This window comes from Hyperolius riggenbachi, chromosome 7 (genome assembly GCF_040937935.1).
Source record: "Hyperolius riggenbachi isolate aHypRig1 chromosome 7, aHypRig1.pri, whole genome shotgun sequence".
Classification (NCBI taxonomy): domain Eukaryota; kingdom Metazoa; phylum Chordata; class Amphibia; order Anura; family Hyperoliidae; genus Hyperolius; species Hyperolius riggenbachi.
The window spans coordinates 33,165,751-33,191,658 of NC_090652.1; the positions used below are offsets into that span (position 1 = coordinate 33,165,751).

The 25,908-nt window shown below is 48.5% G+C and overlaps 1 protein-coding gene across 1 annotated transcript in view; it reads right to left on the minus strand.

Moving 5' to 3' along the window:
• LOC137525468 (E3 ubiquitin-protein ligase TRIM58-like) overlaps positions 1 to 25,908 on the minus strand; it is a 115,509-nt gene that overhangs the window by 6,361 nt on the left and 83,240 nt on the right. Inside the window, exons 7-13 of the mRNA XM_068246568.1 lie at positions 25,076 to 25,114; positions 12,992 to 13,088; positions 12,811 to 12,902; positions 9,645 to 9,689; positions 3,852 to 3,911; positions 3,628 to 3,687; positions 3,244 to 3,297 (exon numbers count right to left, since the gene is read on the minus strand). Coding sequence (XP_068102669.1) covers positions 3,244 to 3,297; positions 3,628 to 3,687; positions 3,852 to 3,911; positions 9,645 to 9,689; positions 12,811 to 12,902; positions 12,992 to 13,088; positions 25,076 to 25,114 — 447 coding nt within the window. The remainder of the gene's footprint in view (positions 1 to 3,243; positions 3,298 to 3,627; positions 3,688 to 3,851; positions 3,912 to 9,644; positions 9,690 to 12,810; positions 12,903 to 12,991; positions 13,089 to 25,075; positions 25,115 to 25,908) is intronic.

A 25,908-nucleotide genomic window follows, 5' to 3' on the forward strand; every position in this document is an offset into this window, starting at 1 on the left:
AACTGTTAGCACGCTTGTGAAAGGCCCCTCTTCACGCCTAAAGTACGATGACCATACGTCCCGCTTTACCCGGGACGCGTCCCGCCTTCGGGGGGCGCTGTCCCAGGCTGCATGAGGTCCCGGGAAACGTCCCGCTTTTAGCAGCGGGACGTCCCGGCCTCGGGACTCTGGCCACCGTACAATGAACTTGCCGCAGCGTCTACTAGACGCTGCACTAGTTCATTCCCCGCAGCCCCGCTCCAGCCTGCATTGTCCTCCGGCAGGCACAGGCAGAGCAGGGCTACGGGAAGATGGCGTCCGGAGGCGGAGCCCTGTATTGGAGACTATTTGTCTCCAGTACAGGGCTCCGCCTCCGGACGCCATCTTGCCGTAGCCCTGCTCTGCCTGTGAGAGGCTGAGCGGGAGATTGAAGATCGTCCAGGCCAGGGGGAGCTGCACACACCAGAGGCCGGCTGCGTGAGGGGACGTCTTCTGCCAGGTGAGTAAATGCTTTTTCTTGCAGGTGAAGTGTTTGCCCAAATTGTGTTCATTTTGTACTGACATGTTTGCCCAAATTGTGTTCATTTTGTACTGTCATGTTTGCCCGCATTGCGTTTATCTTGTACTGACATGTTTGCCCGCAGTGCGTTTATCTTGTACTGACATGTTTGCCCGCAGTGCGTTTATCTTGTACTGACATGTTTGCCCGCAGTGCGTTTATCTTGTACTGACATGTTTGCCCGCAGTGCGTTTATCTTGTACTGACATGTTTGCCCGCAGTGCGTTTATTTTGTACTGACATGTTTGCCCGCAGTGCGTTTATTTTGTACTGACATGTTTGCCCGCAGTGCGTTTATTTTGTACTGACATGTTTGCCCCCATTGCGTTTATTTTGTACTGACATGTTTGCCCCCATTGCGTTTATTTTATGCTGACATGTTGCCCGCAATGTGTTTATTTTGTGCTGAAATGTTGCCCATTGCGTTTATTTTGTGGTGTCTGGGGTAACTGTTGCTGCATTTATTATTTAATGGTCATAGTTGGCTGTGTTTGCTGCTTTGGGGTTATGGCATACTATTAAATAGCATCACACAGTTTCTGCACACCTATGATGTGAATCCACGTTTGACCACATCACGGCGTAAACACTGCTTTCTTATGCCTCGCTGTTGCATCATTACGTTAGCTCTGCCCATAGAATGTCATGGCCACGCCCATTTTCCGCGCGCGCTGCAGACACCACATTTTTTCGGCGCGGCGCGCGCATTGCATATGGCCCCAAGTGTGAAAATATCTCCTGGGAGATAACTCACGAGAAAAAGTATAATGCATATGGGCCAGTAGCCCTTATTTAATTTTTTTCTCCTAAGTTTTCTACCAGGAAATCATTTTTCATTTTCTCTAATTAAGTACCAATCAGTAGATGAAAACCTACAAATTTATTCTGAGTATTATCTTTCTTGATGGTGGCTCAAATGGTGTTTTATTAATAAGCGGTGACGAGCGAAGATGCCAATATTCGTTTCGCATTAATTTTCACAAAAATAATGTAAAATTTGACTTACAAGTGAAAATGCCATTGGAAATCATTTTGTAATATGTTTGGGATTTTTGGCTTTTTTTTGGTACACTTTTGTGGTAAAATTAACTATTTTTGCAAAATGTAAATATTTTCTACATTCTTTCGTATTTAAAAAAAAAAAATGAAGCAAATACTTACCTAAGGAGAGGGAAGGCTCTGGGTCGTATAGAGCCTTCCGTCTCCTCTCTCGGTGCTCTCTATCCTGTGCTGCCCCCCCCCCCCCCCATTTCAATCCCCCGCCGAAAGGGTATTTGGAAGTCTTCGGAAGCCGTGTCCTCCCGAAGACGTGCGGCTCCATACTGCACAGGCGTGAGCGTGCCAGAGAGCATGCTTGCGCAGGTGCAGTACAGGGCCGCCCTTCTTCAGGAGCACTCGGGCTCCCTGAAGACTTCTGAAGCCTCCTTCAGCCGGGTAAAGCAGTATTTGACTGATTTAGTCAAATACTGCTACTGGGCGAGCCAGCACTGGAACGAGGGGACCAGAAGAGGAGCCGGAAGGCTCTATAGGACCCAGAGCCTTCCCTCTCCTTGGGTAAGTATCTGTCTCATTTTTTTTAAATGTGGTTCCCATTCACTTTAAGGTGCTAAACTATCACCTAAGAGAAAACTTAGGCCACAAATTTACAACCATAAATGATTGACACATCTTCCTCCGTACTCCCTGCTGCATCCTCGCTGACCAAACGTGGAGGAGGGGGATTTAAGGCAGGAGAGGTGATGGGATTGCCGTTACAGGTGTGTCTGTCAATCTCTGAAATTAGAAGTTCTGGCTCTCATGGCTACAACCACACAGCAGCTATCTCTCTAACTTTTCAACACTTTTTCCTCTGGCCCGAGGCATGACAACAATTCATGGGGTCCTCAGAAGAACTTAGACAGGCCATCCCACCCCTATGTCCAAGCTTCTCTCTCCCCATATAGCTATGCAGCCACAGGAGTGCCCCTCTCCCTCTTGGCACTGCCATTTTCTCCCCACAGTGCCATGATCTCCACCTCCTTCCAGTACAGCCATGTAGCCCCAACAGTGCCCCACTCCACATGCATAGTTACTGCAGGGTAGCACAAGAACCAGTTTTATATTTACTAATGCTGTTGCGCCTTTGTGTGGGCACAAGGGAAGGGTGGAATGTAGGGATGTTCATTCGGACTCTTCGGGAATTGAAATTTCCGCACTTCTGATCGGAATTTGGAAATCGGAGAACAGAAATCGGAATTCCGCGGAAATCCGATTTGCCATAAATTTAGGCCAACCCCAGAACTCGGAAGCATTGGAACAATCAGAGAATGCAAAATGTTTTTGCAAAGTTTTAATTTTAGACCAATCATAAAAACTGATTTTCAGTTTTTCCGATTTCCGTTGTTATTATTATTATTGATTGATAAAGTTCCAATATATTCCATGGCGCTGTACAAAGTAAGACAACATGGGGTGCCGTCGTTCTGATTTTTTTTCCCCGCTTTCTCTGATGCAAAAAGTGACTAATAAAATACTCCTCATAAATCAGGAATTGGAAAAACAGAAAATCAGAAAAACTGAAAATCGTAAAGACGGAAAATCGGATATCAGAATTCCTGCAGAAACGGAAATGGGCATTTCTGACCATCTCGGGGAATGTACCAATACATGTACGTTGTTCCAATGTCAAGTAGCATCACAGCATATTGCACAACGATTCATCTTACCTTTACAACCATCCTGCAGATTTTCATAGTCCGGGATGTCGTCATCGTCACTGTCTGAAATGAAAGAAACGCAATGCCAAATAAAGGGTGTAAGTTATGTGCAAGTACAAAGTTCTTACAAACTTTCTAACTCTGAACTTAGGATAAGAAGGGGATACATGTCATTGTCAGTGATTGAAAGGCAGATAACTAGAGATTAAGGTGTTGGGGGCCCTGGGGCGCCTCTTAGTCTAATAGCAATCAGTGTGTGATGGCTGGGGTGGGAGGGATGGAGGGGCACACTTTGGTGTCTCAGCCTTGGGTGCTGGAGGACCTTGTCACGGCTCTGGTTCTACGATTGTGGCCAGGAGAAAGGAGACTACTTAATAAATGTATAAGACTCACCGATATTGATGACTCTGGCAGGCTTTACTGGGTCATCCACATTCACATACTCCAAGCTCTCTTGTGGTGGAGAAGACAAACAAGAAAAGTTTAACCAGGGCAAGATGTTTGTGAGCATAATTCATATGCAGTTTTCTCTTCTTCTAGTGAGCAATTGTATATCTAGCAAGGTTACCAAAGGTGCTGTGGAGACACTGGTTCTAGTAAAAATGTTAAAAACGTACCTTTTGACTCACTGGATTCTCCCACATTGACGTAATTGTCATCTCGAGCTTCTGAAACAACTTAAAAAACACAAAAAAATTATACTCTTTTACTGTTAAAGTCACGCGGAAGTCCCACAAGTCACGTCCTTACCAGTGAGGTGTAACTACAAGATGCAGGACCCCCCCAGTATAACTTCCATAGTCCCACCACTAAAATCATACTATCTTACCTCTCCACCTGTTGTGACCTCCACAGCTAGAGGGCCCTATAACAAGTGTGGCCACCATGACCCCCATAAGAAAGTGTCCACCTTGACTCACCCCACCCATAATAAGTGTGGACTCAAAAACATCAGCATTGGAGGTAGGCCCCCATGTGAGAGGGAGGGTAAGAAACTGGGGCTCGCAATACACCGCCCTCGTTTGGTGCCGTCCGCAATTCAATAGTGACCCAGTTCAACAATAATACCCAATCAGAAATGACATTGACCGAGGGCCTAAATGATTGTTTTTTTTTTTTACTAGTAAAATCCTGTGATTGATCAGAATGTTTGTCTAGAGGATCAGGGCCTATAAGGTTGCTGGGGAGAAATTTGGAGCTGGGTGAGTGAAAACCGGTCAGGTCAATTGGGCACAGCGATCAACCGGTGTCTAATACATGCCTCAGCTATTAAATAGTAATTAATAGTTGTGGCCAACCATAGATGATCGTCTACAACTATCGGTTGTTTAGGCACCGGGGTTACGAGGTTCGTCTTAGGCACCTACTGGGGGAAGGGGGTGTTAGAGTTAGGTGGGGGGTTCTTTTTAGGCACTTACTGGGGGTTAGGCATTCGATGGGGGATTAGGGTTAGGCATTAGGTGGGGAGTAGGATAAGCCATAATGTGGGTGGGGTGGGGGGTTCAAGCAAGAATGGGTACTGCATAGTAAAATATAGGTAATCTAAACTAGTGTTGGGCGAACAGTGTTCGCCACTGTTCGGGTTCTGCAGAACATCACCCTGTTCGGGTGATGTTCGAGTTCGGCCGAACACCTGGTGGTGTTCGGCCAAACTGTTCGGGGTTCGCCCGAACTGCAGAATGCATGGCCGAACATGGCCGAACAGGGCCCCTGTTCGGCCGAACAGGGCCCTGTTCGGCCGAATACTGCCCCCCTATGCCCCCTATGGGGTCGCAGGCATAAGGGGGGAGCATGCCCCGATCGCGGGGGGGGGTCGGAAATTCCCCCCACCCCCTCCGCTAGCGCTCCCCCCTCTGCCCGCTTCCCCATACAAAAAGTTTGAAACAAGTTCAATAGTACCTGGGCTGGTGGCACTGGCTGGCAGTGGAGTGAGGAGGAGTCCGAGTAGCAGAGTGACGTTGAGGCCGGGCAGCGGGCGGTTCAGCGCTAGTACCCTTGTGGTACTTCCGCCCTTTCTCTGACCTCACGTCCTCTGCATACGAGGGTACGCATCACGCGTACCCTCGTATGCGTCATCACGCAGAGGACGTGAGGTCAGAGAAAGGGCGGAAGTACCACAAGGGTACTAGCGCTGAACCGCCCGCTGCCCGGCCTCAACGTCACTCTGCTACTCGGACTCCTCCTCCTCCTCACTCCACTGCCAGCCAGTGCCACCAGCCCAGGTACTATTGAACTTGTTTCAAACTTTTTGTATGGAGAAGCGGGCAGAGGGGGGAGCGCTAGCGGAGGGGGTGGGGGGAATTTCCGACCCCCCCCGCGACCGGGGCATGCTCCCCCCTTATGCCTGCGACCCCATAGGGCCCCCAAAATGGGCATGTTCGGGGGTCCCATTGACTCCCATTGAGTTCGGCGTTCGGGCCGAACATGCCGAACATCTGGCCCATGTTCGGCCTGTTCGGCCCGAACCCGAACATCCAGGTGTTCGCCCAACACTAATCTAAACTACAAATATTTTATTACCCAACTCCTGCAGTGCTGCAGTAGGCACTTGAGTAGAGGTGGTATGATTGTGTATGATGCAGATGGCTGTATGAATGATAGTGGCCAATGTATTTGATTTGTGCAATATTTCTTGCAAGTAGTATAGCACTTTCACCCCTTTGTGCACTGGTATTAATTAGTTAGAGCTTTACTTGCCTATTCCTGCCATTTATCCTTTGTATGTCAAAATTTGCATGAATGAATGGTATTGAGTTAGCAGTACATGAAACAGTGATTGTTGCTTTTCTTCGAAATCTGGAGCTCAGTTTGTGATGTTCATACATTTAGCCTGTAGATGGCACTGTGCACCTTGTATTTCTTATAAGGTGATCTGTACTGCTGAGGGTTGTTGGTTCCTGTTTATCAATGCTGGAGACAAAGAGGAAAGAACTACTTTATGTAGAGAGCTGCTGAAACTTGTAAGTAAACGGAGATTCAGGTAGCCTTTCTCCTTGATTACTGGACACCAGGGGCGTAGCTAGAAATGACTGGGCCCCATAGCAAAAAAAAATTATGCCCCACACGACCTTCCAACCCCACGAACCTCGGACCTCCCACCCAAACATTTTGTGGGGAAATCTGATTTCCCTACAATATGCAACCAGATTGTCTGCAGATTTCCACACAAAATGCAGCCAGATTGTCGGCAGATTTCCACACAAAATGCAACCAGATTGTCTGCAGATTTCCACACAAAATGCAACCAGATTGTCGGCAGATTTACACACAAAATGCAACCAGATTGTCGGCAGATTTCCACACAAAATGCAACCAGATTGTCGGCAGATTTCCACACAAAATGCAACCAGATTGTAGGCAGATTTCCCCACGATATGCAACCAGATTGTCGGCAGATTGCCCCACAATATGCAACCAGATTGTCAGCAGATTGCCCCACAATATGCAACCAGATTGTCAGCAGATTTCCCCACAATATGCAACCAGATTGTCGGCAGATTTCCCCACAAAATGCAACCAGATTGTCGGCAGATTTCCCCACAATATGCAACCAGATTGTCGGCAGATTTCCCTACAATATGCAACCAGATTGTCAGCAGATTTCCCTACAATATGCAACCAGATTAACGGCAAATTTCCACACAAAATGCAACCAGATTGTCGGCAGATTTACACACAAAATGCAACCAGATTGTCGGCAGATTTCCACACAACATGCAACCAGATTGTCGGCAGATTTCCACACAATATGCAACCAGATTGTCGGCAGATTTCCCCACAATATGCAACCAGATTGTCGGCAGATTTACACACAAAATGCAACCAGATTGTCGGCAGATTTCCACACAACATGCAACCAGATTGTCGGCAGATTTCCACACAATATGCAACCAGATTGTCGGCAGATTTCCCCACAATATGCAACCAGATTGTCGGCAGATTGCCCCACAATATGCAACCAGATTGTCGGCAGATTTCCACACAACATGCAACCAGATTGTCGGCAGATTTCCCCACAATATGCAACCAGATTGTCGGCAGATTGCCCCACAATATGCAACCAGATTGTCGGCAGATTTCCCCACAATATGCAACCAGATTGTCGGCAGATTTCCACACAAAATGCAACCAGATTGTCGGCAGATTTCCCCACAATATGCAACCAGATTGTCGGCAGATTTCCCTACAATATGCAACCAGATTGTCAGCAGATTTCCCTACAATATGCAACCAGATTGTCAGCAGATTTCCCAACAAAATGCAACCAGATTGTCGCCAAATTTCCCCACAAAATGCAATCAGATTGTCGCCAGATTTCCCCACAAAATACAGTATATGTAGTTAGGTCTATAGTGGGCTAACATTAATTACCTGGAGAGAGGGTGGTTGGGCAGGTTGGTACACTATTTGTGGTGCAGGCGGCACTGCACTGGGTAGGCAGTTAGGTAGCTGGGTGGGAGGGTAGGCAGTTAGGTAGCCGGGTGGGCAGTTAGGTAGCCGGGTGGGAAGTTAGGTAGAAGGGTGGGCAGTTAGGTAGCCGGGTGGGGAGTTAGGTAGCCGGGTGGCAGGGTGGGCAGTTAGGTAGCTGGGTGGGCAGGTAGGTAGCTATGTGGGCAGGTAGGTAGCCAGGTGGGAGGGTGGGCAGTTAGGTAGTGGGCAGCTAGGTAGCCGGGTGGGAGAGTGGGCAGTTAGGTAGCCTCAAGGGTGGGCAATTAGGTAAACGGGTGGGAGGGTGGCCAATTAGGTAGCCGGGTGGGAGGGTGGCCAGTTAGGTAGTGGGCAGTTAGGTTGCCGGGTGGGAGAGTGGGCAGTTAGGTAGCCAGGTGGGAGGGTGGGCAGTTAGGTAGCCGGGTGGGAGGGTGTCCAGTTAGGTAGTGGGCAGTTAGGTAGCCGGGTGGGAGAGTGGGCTGTTAGGTAGCCGGGTGGGAGGGTGGGCAGTTAGGTAGCTGGGTGGGCAGTTAGGTAGTGGGCAGCTAGATAGCCGGGTGGGAGAGTGGGCAGTTAGGTAGCCGGGTGGGCAAGGGTGGGCAATTAGGTAAACGGGTGGGAGGGTGGCCAATTAGGTAGCCGGGTGGGAGGGTGGCCAGTTAGGTAGTGGGCAGTTATGTTACCGGGTGGGAGGGTGGGGTGGGCAGTTAGGTTGCCGGGTGGGCAGTTAGGTTGCCGGGTGGGAGGGTGGGCAGTTAGGTAGTGGGCAGTTAGGTAGCCGGGTGGGAGGGTGGCCAGTTAGGTAGCCGGGTGGGAGGGTGGGCAGTTAGATAGCCGGGTGGGAGGGTGGGCAGTTAGATAGCCGGGTGAGAGGGTGGGCAGTTAGGTAGCCGGGTGGGAGGGTAGGCAGTTAGGTAGCCGGGTGGGAGGGTGGGCAGTTAGGTGGTGGGCAGTTAGGTAGCCGGGTGGGAGAGTGGGCAGTTAGGTAGCCGGGTGGGAGTGGGAAGTTAGGTAGCCGGGTAGGAGGGTGGCCAGTTAGGTAGCCAGGTGGGAGGGGAGGTAGCCGTGTAGTTAGTGGGGTAGGGGCCCGGCTCCTATCCCCCCTGCCTCACCTGGGATCCCCCCTCCTTCCATCAGCGGCGAGAGAGGCATATACAGGAAGCTCCAGCGGGGTAATCAGCCACTAGAGGTTCAGCTGCCTCCTACGGTGTCTTCTCTGTATTGCTGCTCGCAAAAAACCAGGAAGTGGTGCGAGCAGCAATACAGAGGGAGACAGCGTAGCCCGGAGGCAGCTGGACCTCTAGCGGCTGATTACCCCTGCTGGAGCTTTCTGTATATCCCTCTCTCGCCGCTGATTAAAGGAGGGGGGACCCCAGGTGAGGCGGGGGGGGGGGTTGGCGGTGAGGGAGGGGGCCCCGCCCGACCGGACGGCCGGCGAAAAAAAAAAGAAAAAAAAAAAAAAAAGTCCTCAGGCAGCTGCGGGCCCCCTGTGACGTAGCGCTGCCGCGGGGCCCCGTAGCAACGCTATGGCTGCTATCCCCAATGCTACGCCACTGCTGGACACAACACACATGCTCCAGCTCACACTATAAGATAGTGATTGTTCCTCAGGTGTTGTGAGCTATGGTGCTCTAATGCAATTACAACCATGCAGACGTTCCATTATATATGCCAGGCCCAGGGGCGTGACTAGAGGGGGATCAGCCCCCTGCAGGGGAGCCCTGTGGGGGGGGCCTAAATACTGACCTCCCCTTCCTCGGATACAGGGGACTATCCTTCAGATCAGGTGCTTTGTGGTTACACTTGTTATTGGTGTGAAGATCACGATGGCCACACTTGTTTTATGACCATTGTGAGATGGGCCCCCAGGCTGTGGAGGGCACCAAGGGGAGGCAAAGGAGGGCGTGTGAATGGGGAGGGGGCATCAGAGTTTTACTGGGAGCCCCATGAATTGTAGTTGCGCCACTGGCCAGGTCTCTTACCTTTCAGCTCAGGAGGCGGGCCCACATTGACATAATCCAAAGTCACTGCCAAAAAGAGAAAGGATATATTAATTAGAGCTTTCTGTTGGTGGGTTCTGATTGCTGCAGGGATGTTTATTCATTTTTTATTATAACTTTTTTTCCAATAAATTTTACTATTTTTTTACTTATTTTTTTCCTATCCCTGCTCTCCCTCCCCCCACTAGCCAATGACAGCGATTGGCTGTCATAGACATCAGCCTATGAGAGCTGATCGCTTTTGTGCCTCCACAGGGGACAGCCAAGTGACACGGCTGTCCCCAGTAGAGCGCTGCCTTAGACCGCAGCGCTGTACAATATAAATATCACAGTACAGTGCTGTACAATGTTTCGCCGTCTAACAGTCTCCTAGCGGCGATTGCCGCTGGGAAACTGATGACGTAGCGGAGCTCGTGCGCGATCTCCTGCAAAACACGCCCCCAGGACTTGACACCCATCGGCGTTAGGTGGTCCTGGGGGAGCCACCGCGTTCATGCCCATCGGCATGACGCGGTCGTAAAAAGGTTAAGAGCTAGATAGAAATATGCAGGGTAGTGGAAAAGGAGAGAAAGGCTAGATGCATACTTAGCAGAAACGCTAGCGTTGCGGAAAACGCTGCGTTTTTGCCGTTAATGGAAGTCTATGGGCCACTTGAAAAAACGCATCTAAAAAACGCATATAAAAAAGCATATGCGTTTTGAAACATGCGATTTTAAAAACACTGGTTTTGTTGCATAATATTCAAAAACGCATCAAAAACTCACATAATGAAAATCAATGGGTATGCAATGTATTGCATTTTGTATGCGTTTTTCATGCATTTTTATATTGTTTTCTGATGTATTTTCACTTCCTGTTGTCTTCCTAGTGATTTGCATAAAAGGCAATTGAAAAACGCATGGAAAACACATACAAAACGCATATGCAAACCGTAAACGTAAAAACACACGCAAAACACTAGAAAAACGCATATGGGGGGAAAAAATGCAAAGGCACTAAAAACACACACAAAAAATCTGCACATGACTGAAAACGCAACCTTTCATGCTCTGTTATGTGTGCACCCAACCTAAGGGAAAAAGAGGGGGAGAGTGAAAAACAAAAAGTGACAAGGAGGAAAGAGAGACAATGTGGTGGGAGTGAGAGAGATCAAAATAGCGAAGGGTAGGAAAGAGAATAGGAGGTACAGAGATAGGGGAGGAAAGAGAAAAAGAAGGGAGTGGGTGGACTATTGCAATGCCCTCTATGCAGGCCTTCCAAACAAAATCTTACACCGCCTTCAGCTAGTACTGAATGCTGCCACAAGGCAGTTAACAAGGGCTGCTCAAATCCAGAACGGGAGACATCCGGATAGTTCTATCCGTATATCTCCCAGTAAACCTGTGCGGGTGGGCGGGGTGGTCAATCTTACCTGTCTGACGTCTTCTTTGTCCATCCCTCGGCACCTCCCACGATGCGCTCCAAGCGGCGGTCACGTGATTACAAACACTTCCTCCTTCCGGGTTGAAGGAGGAAGTGTTTGTAATCACGTGACGCGCATGGAGCGCATCGTGGGAGGTGCCGAGGGATGGACAAAGAAGACGTCAGACAGGTAAGATTGACCACCCCGCCCACCCGCACAGGTTCACTGGGAGATATTCGGGTATCTCCCAGTTTTAAGCAACACTACTGTTAACAAGTCAACCCCGCCATTGCCACATACTGTAACAGCAATCCTTTGCTCACTACACTGCCTTCCTGTCACCTCTCGCAACCTCAGATCAAAAGGATACAATAACTTGACCACCATCAGAGTTCAACTAAAAACCTTTGGAGCTAGAGCTTTTTGTCATGCTGTCCCTACCCTTTAGAATGTCTTACCATACTTAATCAAGACAGCTCCAACCCTGGATACGATTACCCCAAAACTGAAAAGCCTCCTGTACACATCACTATGCACTAATCTGAGACAAGCTTTTGTGCTTTAGGCCCTACGGGAGAAAAGCGCTTTACAAAAGATTCATTGTGGTTTTTGGAGGCGTAGTGAGGGAGTAGGGGGGAGGGGCCGAGAAAATAAAATGAAGTGGGTCAGGGGTATAACGAAGTAATGGGGAGGAAGTGATTGAGAGAGATGGGGCTGTAGCGGGGTAATGAGAAGGAATAGGAGTGGGAGAGAGAGAAGGGGGTGGGGAAAAAGGAAAGGAAAGGGTATAGAAAGAGAGGGATTAGAGAGAAAGGGAGAAGGGGGGAAGGGGGGGCAGAGGGTGTTTTAAAATATATTATTTTTAATTATGAATACCGATACTTCAAAACCTAAGGAAGTGTTTTGGTGAAGTCGAAGTCAACGTGTACGGAGGCGGATGGCAAGACAAAAGACAGATGCTTGCTTACAAAGAGGGAAGTATCTGGATCCTCTAGAGGCTTTCTGTGTCCTCTTTGCCACCACCGCTGCCGTGTGCCCCCTGGATACATTATCATGGTTCCAACACCCCCCCCCCCCCCCCCTTCCGGGTATGATCAATACAATTCTGCACATGTTTGAGTATGGCCTCTCCTGTGCTGCAAGCTGAAGCAGCTCCATGCTACTGCGCAAGCATGATTGGTTCAGGAGAAAATGGGAAGACTGTGGAGCTTGGGTAAGTATCTTTTTTATACTTTACTTTGCCACACAGGTTTAAAGGTATCACGAGGTGAAAATAAACTGATGAGATAAACAATTCAATGTATCCTCCTTTTCGTAAAAATTACTTTTTTTTTTTTTAGATGCCCCATTGTTTTATTGTATTTTTAAATCTACTTTTTAAGTTTTTACTGTTTCTTTGTCTATGCTCAATGACACATGCACTGAAGTATGCCAGAGCTAAAATCTATGAACTATTGATCCTTTTTTCTCTTTCCTGCTCTCCAAAGCTATTTTCTGCCAGGAAAATGTTTTATGGCTGTAGTTCCTTATCAGGGAGAGTTACACTATAGTCGGACCTGGTCCCGACCTGGACAGAAACTGTCACTTGCATACCTGATGTTTAACTCTTTTAGGCAGAGAAATAAAAAAGGAAGCCAGCCTAGTTATTTGTGTGCTAGGCACCGCACATACACATGTCTAGCTCATCATGTCACATGTCACCTCGGGTATCCTTTAAGGACAGGTTTGTTACAAAGTGTTGAGTACCAGAAGAGAGGCTGCCTCTGTTGTCATTGTCACATGAGGGTCCTGCCACCACTGGCTCTGGCTCTGCACTATGTTCATCCGGAAGCACCTGACTGTATAGGGAAACATAAATCACCATCAATACCAGGAAAAAAAGCACACAGTCTTCCTCGAACACAAAACATGCATACTTCACGCTTACATGTAGCCGTGGTTAGAAATATCCGATGGGGCATCATTATCATCATAATCATGATCTTCATCATCTTCTTGTTCTTGGCGTTTGGAAATGAGGATCCCTATGTAAGAATGAACATTGACAAGTCTTAAAGAGGAACTGTAGTGAAAATTACATAATACCTTATATACTTGCGTATAAGCCTAATTTTTCAGCACAAAAAATGTGCTGAAATGTTACGCCCTTTGGCTTATATGCGAGTCAGTGGAGCAGAACGGATGGTGGAGAAGGTTTCGTTACAGGCACAGGAGGATCATGCATTAATGATCCTGATCTTATTCACTTGCACCCTGCTGTGTCTGTGCCCTCCATCCCCTGCAACATAGTGTGCAGAGTGCGCTGCTCAAGACTACCTGTGTCCCATGACTTGTGAAGCAGAGTGTGCAAGCAACGTGTCAGTAGTGCAATGATCAGTGGTGAGCCAAAATTTTGCATATGTGAAATTTTGCATCGAAATTCACAATTACGCATCGTAATCGTGATACTAAAATTCAGAAAAAATCGTCATTAATTTTGCATGTAATAGTAATATTTCATAATTTCGCGTAATTTTTTGCATAACTTTCGTGTTATTTCACGTACTTTTTTGCCGACTTTGGCAGGTAATAGCAAAGCCCCCATACATGCTACTGCTCCCATTACGTGAAAATTACGTGAACATTTATGCAAAATTACGAATGACTGTAAGAAATCAATTACATTTACAAACTGTAACTACGTTTAGGCATAATTACGGAAATTTACGTGAAATTTTGCATAATCGCAATTGGTTGATTATGATAATCACTAGCAATGATTGGGGAATCTTCCTATGTGGCAATCGCTGTGTCTCATATCTATGATGCCATCTAGCTATGCCCATCTGGCTATGAGGAGAGGGGCTGACTTGTACTGGGGGCACATTTAGCTACTGTGGAGGGGGCTATACTGGGTAGGGGGCCTATACACAAGTCAATAACTTTTTCCTGGTCTCTGAAGGAAAAGTGGGTACTTCGGCTTATATTCTGGTTGGCATATATACGAGTATATGCTGGTAAGTAAAATTGCTTATTGTTTACAATATTCATTTACAGAATATTTAGTCAGCGTTTGCCCATTGTAAAATCTTTCCTCCTCCTGATTTACATTCTGAAATGTATCACTGGTGGTGACATCCTTAGTCCTGCTAGGTGATCTGAAGAAGCCGGCGTTCAACAGCCCTGCGGGGTGGCTGTGGGTCGTGATCCCTCAGTACAGGACAGGCAATAGGTGGTTATACCTTATTTACAACCCGCTCACGTCCTCTTGATACTAATGACTGACTATAGACACAGGTTGTTTTGCTATCAGTAAAGACACTGCACGTCTCCATTTACACAATGGATTTTATTGCACTAGCACCTTGATATATCAGCTGTTTTACTTGGCACTTTAACACATGGAGTAACTATTTGGGCCAGTTGCGGCATATCTCTTGATGTTTTTATTTATGATTGTGTTTCTCACTAGGATTTTTTGTAGAATTATCATCTATAATAAAACCCCTGTGTCCCTGCGTGTGCTGTCTCTGTGTAGCTGGTCCGTGCTTTTTGCTACTGCGCAGCCTCACAGAGACAGTACGATGGGGCCAGGGAGCCGGGCGGGCGTGTGAGCGGGCGGCCAGGTGTGCACGCATCAAGTTTGCGCACTTGCGCAGTAACATGCGGCGGGCGCCGGCGAGAAACATACCCTAGAGCCCGTTTTTAAATGGGCTTGGGTCTACTAGTATTTATATGTTTTTGTACTTTATGCATTATAGGAGATATGATTACTGATTATGTATTATTATGGACCTAGTCCTTGATATATATATAATTTTGTGACTATTCCATCAGCCACCCCACGCCTTACTTTAAGGGTCATTTTTAATTGTCCCTTCCCTATTTTTCCCTATGTGATTGTTGTTTATTTTATCATTTTTTGAGTATTATAATAAAGTTATATTTCTACTCTATACAGTTGGTGCATTGTGAGATTTTTCCTTCCTTTGTCGATTCAGTATTTGCTCTAGATATGCACAACTGTATAAAATGTATTGCATATTTGATTTTGTAGTGCTCTCTGGGGCTCTCTGGGATACTGTGCGGAATGTTCGTTACTGAGAGTTCTATGCACTGAGGGAGCTACTTTTTGCTTGGCAGTTGGAAAAAACCCTTATTTCCCACAATGCAATGAGGTTCACAGATGACAAACTGTCAGGACCATGGCCCTGACACTAGTGTTGGGCGAACAGTGTTTGCCACTGTTCGGGTTCTGCAGAACATCACCCTGTTCGGGTGATGTTCGAGTTCGGCCGAACACCTGATGGTGCTCGGCCAAACCGTTCGGCCACATGGCCGAACTAAGAGCGCATGGCCGAACGTTCCCCGAACGTTCGGCTAGCGCTGTGATTGGCCGAACGGGTCACGTGGTTCGGACCCCGAACGCGCTCTGATTGGCCGAACGGGTCACGTGGTTCGGCCCGAACGCGCTCTGATTGGCCGAACGGTCATGTGGTTCGGGTAAATAAATACCCGAACCACGTCATTATCTCCGCCATTTGTCTGTGGGTTTAGCTTTGGGTAGGCAGGCAGGGTAGTTCGCGCTCCAGCCACGCTAGCCAGGGTTCCCCCAGTCATTGTGTGTCGCTGCTGGGAACAGTAGTACACCGCTCACTCAGCCAGACTATATAGCATTGTGTGTACTGCCACTGTGTACCTCGCTCAGCCACGCTATATATAACATTGTTTACTGCCACTGTGTGTACACGGCTCAGCCAGACTATATAGCATTGTGTGTACTGCCACTCTGTGTACACCGCTCAGCCAGACTATATAGCATTGTGTACTGCCACTGTGTGTACACCGCTCAGCCAGACTATATAGCATTGTTTACTGCCACTGTGTGTACACGGCTCAGCCAGACTATATAGCATTGTGTGTACTGCCACTCTGTGTACACCGCTCAGTCAGACTATATAGCATTGTTTACTGCCACTGTGTGTACACCGCTCAGCCAGACTATATAGCATTGTGTGTACTGCCACTCTGTGTACACCGCTCAGCCAGACTATATAGCATTGTGTGTACTGCCACTCTGTGTACACCGCTCAGCCAGACTATATAGCATTGTGTGTACTGCCACTCTGTGTACACCGCTCAGCCAGACTATATAGCATTGTGTACTGCCACTGTGTGTACACCGCTCAGCCAGACTATATAGCATTGTTTACTGCCACTGTGTGTACACGGCTCAGCCAGAATATATAGCATTGTGTGTACTGCCCCTCTGTGTACACCGCTCAGTCAGACTATATAGCATTGTTTACTGCCACTGTGTGTACACCGCTCAGCCAGACTATATAGCATTGTGTGTACTGCCACTCTGTGTACACCGCTAAGCCAGACTATATAGCATTGTGTGTACTGCCACTCTGTGTACACCGCTCAGCCAGACTATATAGCATTGTGTGTACTGCCACTGTGTGTACACCGCTCAGCCAGACTATATAGCATTGTTTACTGCCACTGTGTGTACACCGCTCAGCCAGACTATATAGCATTGTTTGTACTGCCACTCTGTGTACACCGCTCAGCCAGACTATATAGCATTGTTTACTGCCACTCTGTGTACACCGCTCAGTCAGACTATATAGCATTGTTTACTGCCACTGTGTGTACACCGCTCAGCCAGACTATATAGCATTGTGTGTACTGCCACTCTGTGTACACCGCTCAGCCAGACTATATAGCATTGTGTGTACTGCCACTCTGTGTACACCGCTCAGCCAGACTATATAGCATTGTGTGTACTGCCACTCTGTGTACACCGCTCAGCCAGACTATATAGCATTGTGTACTGCCACTGTGTGTACACCGCTCAGCCAGACTATATAGCATTGTTTACTGCCACTGTGTGTACACGGCTCAGCCAGAATATATAGCATTGTGTGTACTGCCCCTCTGTGTACACCGCTCAGTCAGACTATATAGCATTGTTTACTGCCACTGTGGGTACACCGCTCAGCCAGACTATATAGCATTGTGTGTACTGCCACTCTGTGTACACCGCTAAGCCAGACTATATAGCATTGTGTGTACTGCCACTCTGTGTACACCGCTCAGCCAGACTATATAGCATTGTGTGTACTGCCACTGTGTGTACACCGCTCAGCCAGACTATATAGCATTGTTTACTGCCACTGTGTGTACACCGCTCAGCCAGACTATATAGCATTGTTTGTACTGCCACTCTGTGTACACCGCTCAGCCAGACTATATAGCATTGTTTACTGCCACTGTGTGTACACCACTCAGCCAGACTATATAGCATTGTGTGTACTGCCACTGTGTGTACACCGCTCAGCCAGACTATATAGCATTGTGTACTGCCACTGTGTGTACACCGCTCAGCCAGACTATATAGCATTGTTTACTGCCACTGTGTGTACACGGCTCAGCCAGAATATATAGCATTGTGTGTACTGCCACTCTGTGTACACCGCTCAGTCAGACTATATAGCATTGTTTACTGCCACTGTGTGTACACCGCTCAGCCAGACTATATAGCATTGTGTGTACTGCCACTCTGTGTACACCGCTCAGCCAGACTATATAGCATTGTGTGTACTGCCACTCTGTGTACACCGCTCAGCCAGACTATATAGCATTGTGTGTACTGCCACTCTGTGTACACCGCTCAGCCAGACTATATAGCATTGTGTGTACTGCCACTCTGTGTACACCGCTCAGCCAGACTATATAGCATTGTGTACTGCCACTGTGTGTACACCGCTCAGCCAGACTATATAGCATTGTTTACTGCCACTGTGTGTACACGGCTCAGCCAGACTATATAGCATTGTGTGTACTGCCACTCTGTGTACACCGCTCAGCCAGACTATATAGCATTGTTTACTGCCACTGTGTGTACACGCTCAGCCAGACTATATAGCATTGTGTGTACTGCCACTCTGTGTACACCGCTCAGCCAGACTATATAGCATTGTTTACTGCCACTGTGTGTACACCGCTCAGCCAGACTATATAGCATTGTGTGTACTGCCACTCTGTGTACACCGCTCAGCCAGACTATATAGCATTGTTTACTGCCACTCTGTATACACCGCTCAGCCAGACTATATAGCATTGTGTGTACTGCCACTGTGTGTACACGGCTCAGCCAGACTATATAGCATTGTTTACTGCCACTGTGTGTACACCGCTCAGCCAGACTATATAGCATTGTTTACTGCCACTGTGTGTACACCGCTCAGCCAGACTATATAGCATTGTTTACTGCCACTCTGTGTACACCGCTCAGCCAGACTATATAGCATTGTGTTTACTGCCACTCTGTGTCTGCTGGGAACAGTAGTACACCGCTCACCCGCCACTGTATAGCATTGTGCTCTGTGTCGCTGCTGGCAATAGTGGTACACCGCTCACCCACCACTGTATAGCATTTCTGTACTGCCACTGTACTGCTGCCAGTCAGCGTGTACTTTAAGGATAAGTGAAATGAGGAAGAAATCCGGTGAAAGAGGGAGGGGCAAGGGAAGAGGTGTTTCCCCTGACGGTTCACGTACAGGCCACAGGGGAGCACCCAAGAAAACCCACTCAATACCGCCCATGTTGTCCAGGACAACAAACCTCACAGATCCAAAAGAACAGGACCAGATAATTACTTGGATGACCTCTCAAGCGTCCAGCAGTGGGTTAAGCAGCACCAGCACATCACGCACGAGGTCCGAGTCCTCAGCCAGTTACAAGGAGCCAGTGGGCACAAAGCTGACACAACCGGCAGCGACACCACGCACACAACTGCCAGATAACCAGTCCGATGAATTACCTCAGGACACAATGGGGTATTCGCAGGAGCTATTCCCAGGCCAACAAACTTCCACCTTTGAAAGGTCAATGGAGGAACAGCCAGAAATGTTGTGCCCGGATTCACAACCATTAACTGTGGGAAATGCACCGGGCACTGAAATACAACAAGGCGAGTCCGAGGACTTTGAAACCCAAATCCCAGAGCAAGTTGGGCAGGAGGGGTTGCAATTGCAGGAGGTCGGCCGAGAAGCTCTGGAAGACGACGTTGGAGTGAGCTGCGCAGAGGTTGTTCTGGGGAGCTCTACTCCACGGCGGCGGCCCCCCACAATGACATATGACGAGTTTGAGGAGATGGAAGAGGAGGGTATGGACAATGTGGACATAGACCCAGATTTTGTTTGTGAACGAGAACATCGCCGTCGTAGCAGCAGCACAGATGAGTCTGTTGTAGAACCCACTGCTGCATGAGTTCGCCTTGTGCCACATGGTAGGCGGCGCGCAATTTCAGGCACCACAAGCGTGGAAGTTCAAGTGAGAGGCAAAAGAGGCGCAAACAGAAATCGCCAGCAAGGCAGGTGCTCCAAAGTCTGAGCTTTCTTTGAAGACTGCACTGAGGATGTTACCATGGCGATTTGCAAGGTGTGCAAGACCCGCCTGAGCAGGGGGAAAAGTATTAACAACCTCTCCACCACCAGCATAAGCCGCCACATGCTATCCAAACATCCCACTCTGTGGGCAAACTCGACAGGACAGGGTACCAGCAACACTGCCTCCCTTGGGTTCACCAGACTCACCACCAGACCCGCTTCAGCAGCAGCAGTAGCCCAGCCATTGCGTGGTTCACAACATTCACAAACATCAGACGACGCTGACACTGTCACTTTCCGGAGTAGTGCTCTTGAGGTCTCCCAGTCTTCATCAAACACAACAACCAACAGCCCTTCAGTGTGCAGCCCTACGGTTCAGTTGTCTGTCTCGGAGATGTTTAAGCGCAAGAGGAAATTGCCAGCAAATGACCCCCGGGCCGTGGCAGTAACAGCCAGCATAGCCAAGCTTCTGGCCTGCGAAATGCTGCCATATCAAGTGGTGGAGACAAACAGCTTCAAGGGCATGATGTCAGTGGCCATCCCACGTTACGTGGTTCCCAGCCGCTACCACTTTTCATGCTCTGCAGTGCCTGAGTTGCATGAGCACGTGGTCAGCAAAATAACCCGAAGCTTGAAGAATGCCGTTGCCTGCAAGGTTCACCTCACCACTGACACCTGGACGAGTGCGTTCGGCCAGGGTCGATACATCTCCCTTACCGCGCACTGGGTGAACCTTGTGGAGCCTGGCAGCGATTCCTCACCTGGTACGGCGCGGGTGTTGCCCACGCCGCAAACAGCTGCACCGCCGTCCCTCCCACTGGATAACAACAGCAGCACCTACCTCTCTGACTCCTTCTCCTCCAACGCATCTCAAAGCTGTACCTCATCCGGAAACGCGAACCCAGCACCAGCAGCAGTAGGATCGTGGAAGCAGTGCAGCACAGCTGTTGGCATGCGTCAGCAAGCGTTGCTGAAGCTGATCTGCCTTGGGGATAAGCAGCACACAGGGGAGGAAATTTGGAGGGGAATAAAGGAACAGACGGATTTGTGGCTGGCACCGCTGGACCTGAAACCGGGCATGGTTGTGTGTGATAATGGGAGTAATCTCATTCGCGCTTTAAGGTTGGCTAAGCTGACACACATCCCTTGCCTGGCGCACGTGATGAACCTAGTAGTTCAGCGGTACCTAAAGACATACCCAGGCGTGGCCGATCTTCTGTTGAAGGTGCGACGAGTGGCCAAACATTGTAGAAATTCAAGTACTGCTTCGGGGGCACTCGCCAAGATGCAGGAGCGCTTCAATCTCCCCCACCATCGCTTGCTGTGTGATGTCCCTACGCGCTGGAATTCTACGCTGCACATGCTAGCACGCTTTTGCGAGCAGAAGAGTGCAGTGGTCCAGTACATGACGGCGCAGTACCGAGGCGCATCCGGCCAGCTGCCAAGCTTCTGTGGATCCGATTGGGCCAACATGTTGGACCTCTGCCAAGTCCTCCAAAATTTTGAGCAATCCACGTTGCTTGTGAGCAGTGACAACTCTTCAGTCAGCATTACCATACCACTGCTGTGTTTACTGAAGAGGTCAATGTTGAAAATCAAGGAAACAGCTGTCATGATGCAACTGGGGGAATCTGAAGGAGAAAACGATCAGCGTGATGGTACCAACATCAGGCCATCCGCCTCAGGAAACGCTGGCCCCAGCAGCTATGACGAAGAAGAGGAGGAGGAACAGCTGGAGTTGGAGCAGGAATTTCCTGCCACCACTGACGAGGGCCAGAGCGGTGCACGTTGGACTTGCACAATTCAGCGCGAATGGTCAGCAGAAGCAGACCAGGAAGAAGGTGACGACTATGATGCATCACAACAACTATCACAACGCTCACAAGAGGATGATGAGGATTCTGGTAGGACTCTGGCACACATGGCTCAATTCATGCTAGACTGCATTGAATGCGACCCACACATTGTGCGCATTCTGGACAACACCAATTACTGGGTTTATACCCTTCTAGATCCACGGTACAAACACAATGTTCCAAAACTGCTTGAAGAAAGAGTCAGACAGGTCAAAATGGAAGAATACCAGCAGGCCCTTGTGGAGACTTTAGAGAGGAGATTGACATCCTCCCCCTCCTCTAGCCGGTTGTACGCCGACAGACTGACTTCCGCAAACCCAGGACGACCGGGAGGGCAGCAAACAACACAAGCCGCAGCTAGTGCCCAAAAGGGAGTGGTATCGGCAGTGTCCTTAGAGTGGGAAAATTTTCTGACACCCATGCAGCAGCAGCCCACTGAACAGCAAGCGTGCACATCCACCTCCAACACCGATCGCCTGGAGAAGATGGTCAAGGACTACATGTCAGATGGCGTAGCTGTGTCGAACAATCCATCTGCACCCTTCAACTATTGGGTATCGAAGCTAGACACCTGGCACGAACTGGCAATGTACGCAATAGAGGTGCTGGCTTGCCCGGCAGCCAGCGTTATGTCGGAACGCTGTTTCAGTGCTGCCGGAGGCATCGTCACAGATCGGCGTATCCGCCTCTCCACAGAAAATGCAGACCGTCTGACTCAAATTAAAATGAATCAATCCTGGATTGGAAACGACTACGCAACACTCCAGGACCCCAACCAAGTAACATGACCAATGAACATCTGGGATGGTTTAGCGTTTCCGGTCCCTGTTTATTGAACCTCTCATCTGTATTACATTTATGACTGCATGGCGGCAAAAAGCATTGCTGCTATATCCGCACGCTTCTTGTCCTCATGCAAGGCCTGGGTTGTTGTGTCTCAAAAAGCATGGCCTTCTCCTCCTGCGCCTGCTCCTGTTCCATCACGTGTGCTGCTGCTGCTGGGTTAGCGTTGCCGGTCCCTGTTTATGAAACCTCTCATCTGTATTACACTTATGACTGCATGGCGGCAAAAAGCATTGCTATATCCGCACGCTTTTTGTCCTCATGCAAGGCCTGTGTTGTTGTGTCTCAAAAAGCTTGGCCTTCTCCTCCTGCACCTGCTCCTGTTCCATCACGTCTGCTGCTGCTGGGTTAGCGTTACCGGTCCCTGTTTATGGAACCTCTCATCTGTATTACATTTATGACTGCATGGCGGCAAAAAGCATTGCTGCTATATCCGCACGCTTTTTGTCCTCATGCAAGGCCTGGGTTGTTGTGTTTCAAAAAGCATGGCCTTCTCCTCCTGCGCCTGCTCCTGTTCCATCACGTGTGCTGCTGCTGCTGGGTTAGCGTTGCCGGTCCCTGTTTATGGAACCTCTCATCTGTATTACACTTATGACTGCATGGCAGCAAAAAGCATTGCTATATCCGCACGCTTTTTGTCCTCATGCAAGGCCTGTGTTGTTGTGTCTCAAAAAGCTTGGCCTTCTCCTCCTGCGCCTGCTCCTGTTCCATCACGTCTGCTGCTGCTGGGTTAGCGTTACCGGTCCCTGTTTATGGAACCTCTTCTCTTTATTACATTTATGACTGCTTGGCGGTAAAAAGCATGCTATCCGCACGCTTCTTGTCCTCATGCAAGGCCTGGGTTGTTGTGTCTCAAAAAGCGTGGCCTTCTCCTCCTGCGCCTCCTCCTGTTCCATCACGTGTGCTGCTGCTGCTGCTGGGTTAGCGTTACCGGTCCCTGTTTATGGAACCTCTTCTCTTTATTACATTTATGACTGCATGGCGGTAAAAAGCATGCTATCCGCACGCTTCTTGTCCTCATGCAAGGCCTGGGTTGTTGTGTCTCAAAAAGCGTGGCCTTCTCCTCCTGCGCCTCCTCCTGTTCCATCACGTGTGCTGCTGCTGCTGCTGGGTTAGCGTTACCGGTCCCTGTTTATGGAACCTCTTCTCTTTATTACATTTATGACTGCCTGGCGGTAAAAACCATGTTACCTGTGCAAAGAAACATGACATTTTCAGCATTTAAAAGACAGTTTTTCCTTTGAAACTTTACAATCAATTTTCTCAAAAACTATAAGCTCCTTTTCAAATATTTTTTTTCCTCTTGTACCCACTCCCAAGGTGCACATACCCTGCTAATTTGGGGTATGTAGCATGTAAGGAAGCTTTACAAAGCACGAAAGTTCGGGTCCCCATTGACTTCCATTATGTTCGGAGTTCGGCGCGAACACCCGAACATCGCGGCGATGTTCGGCGAACGTTCTCGAACCCGAACATCTAGGTGTTCGCCCAACACTACCTGACACCACACTGTGGGAGGGGTTTCACCACAATATCAGCCATAGAGACCCCCCAATCAGTGCCGGATTTGTACATTTTTCTGCCCCAGGCCCCTGACCAACAGCAAACCCCCTACCCATATTCACACACAAAATTAATCGGCATATTAAGACTTTGGTGGTGCTATTTTCAATTACATATCACCCACAATTTGCATATTTCCTTGTCTCTCTCCACCCCCTTCTTCAGGGAGAGCACTCTCCCTGCACCTGCGCCATGGGGTTTGTCCCGACCTATACGCCTGCACTGCATGAGCCATCACTGAGTCAAGCATGGTGTGATGTGATGAACTCTCCAGCCCCTTCACAGCTCAGATAGGTTGCAGCTGTGTAAAGGGCGGAGTCAGACTCAAAGAGCGTCTGGCGGTGATGGTGAGTGAGAGCTCAGATCACAGACACTAATTTGCCCCTGTTTGGTGTCCCTTCATATCCCATGTTCCAGACACTTGCTTGACCACTGCGGTTCACGTATTTGGCAGATTGACTGCATGAGTAAGCCCGCTGCCCGCCCTTGTGTCATGGTGCCTGAGGCCATAGCCTTAGTGGCCTTGTCTGAAATCCGGTCATGCCCCTGATGATTTATTCGGGAAAAGGTAAAGATTTCTCATGGGAAAGGGGGTATCAGCTACTCAATGGAATGACGTTCAATCCTTGGTTAAATAGTGTATGTGGTCATTACAGAAACTACCGCTGCAGAGGTATGATAACCCCTTGCCTGCCTGTTACACGTTCCTTCCTATATCAGAACATGCACAGCAGAGTTCCTTGTCCGATACCTTCTCCCTCGCATCTCTCTCTGCAAGTTCTCTCCTGCCCTTCCCTGCAGTGCGGCTGAGCTTGAAATTTCACATCATCGTAATAACAATGCTAAATCGTAATGCAAAATCTCAGGCAAATTCATTATTCATTTTGCTCTTAGCTGTAATTAATTAAAAGTTCTGTAATTGCACGATTATGCATTATGCATAACTATTCAAAAATGAGAAATGTGATTATTTGAGAACAAAGTCATTGTTTTTTTCCAATAAGACTTTGTAGTAGATTTTGAGAAAATCGATTTTAAAAAATCCAAAGAATAAAATGTTTTTTAAGCTTGGTAAAGTTACATTTTTCTGCGGTACACCAAGTTTTGTAAACACATTTCATACATTTTAGGAAAATGAAGATTGTGGGGTGCCCCCTCCCGAGCCTTTGTAGCCCCTTGTCACCCATGTTGGCTGGTATAGCCAGAATTCAGAGCTTGGACCGTGTGGGCCTCCGCACCCTGAGCTATACCAGCCCACATGGTCCACATTCATACCTGGGAAGGGAAACCCTAATTTTGGGACTTTTCCCAGGTAAACTAGGACGTCTGGTTACCATACTTATAGAGATGGAGCCAGTGGCAAATATTTACCTCCAGAAATCGGCACGTTTTCACTCACATCTTGGTACCCTGAAATAAGACACATTATTGTAAAAGAGGTAAAAATTAATCAAGTTGCCCACAGTTTTTACAGCTGTCTGCATCCTTGTTGGGGAGATCTATCACCACTTCCTTTAAGCCTTCCTCACAATTATTGCTGTCTGTGTCATTCCAGTGGACAATTTTCCTATTTCTCCTTTCCTTGGTGATAATTGCGAGAGCAGCAGTGAAATTCTCACCAAATTGGACCACAACAGCAAAAATACAGATTTGTATGTATTAATGCCCAAGGCCCACTATTAGCACCCGCCTCCTGACCAACGCCATCCCAATCCCCCCCCCCCCTCCTTTTTCTGCATGGAAGTGGTAAAATTGGTCACTCATTGGTCAATCAAAATTGGCTTAGTGTACTAGGCTTTAGTGTGGACACAAATATCCAATTTTAATTGGCCAATGTTTGGTCAATTTAAACACTTCCTAGGCAATACTGTGAAGTGGTGATGTAGTGGTAAAACTGGCCAATCATTGACCAGTCAAAACTGTATGTGTGTACGCTGACTTCATGGGCGTAGAAATCACCCCTGTGACCCCTGCCACCCCAGGGGGGCCCTTCCTCCTCCCACTCCCCAACCGCAAGTGTGGCCAATTATCAAAAGACCCTCCCTGTCCGCTCACAAAAACATGTGCAGGAACATGTGTCATTTTTTCTTGCTTCCAGGCGCTGCTTTACAGCAAAACACTATCTGCGGCCATTCGCTGCTCCCGATCACGTGACCCGCATGGGGGCAGGGTCCAAGGGGGCCCCATGCTTTAATTTTTGCAGG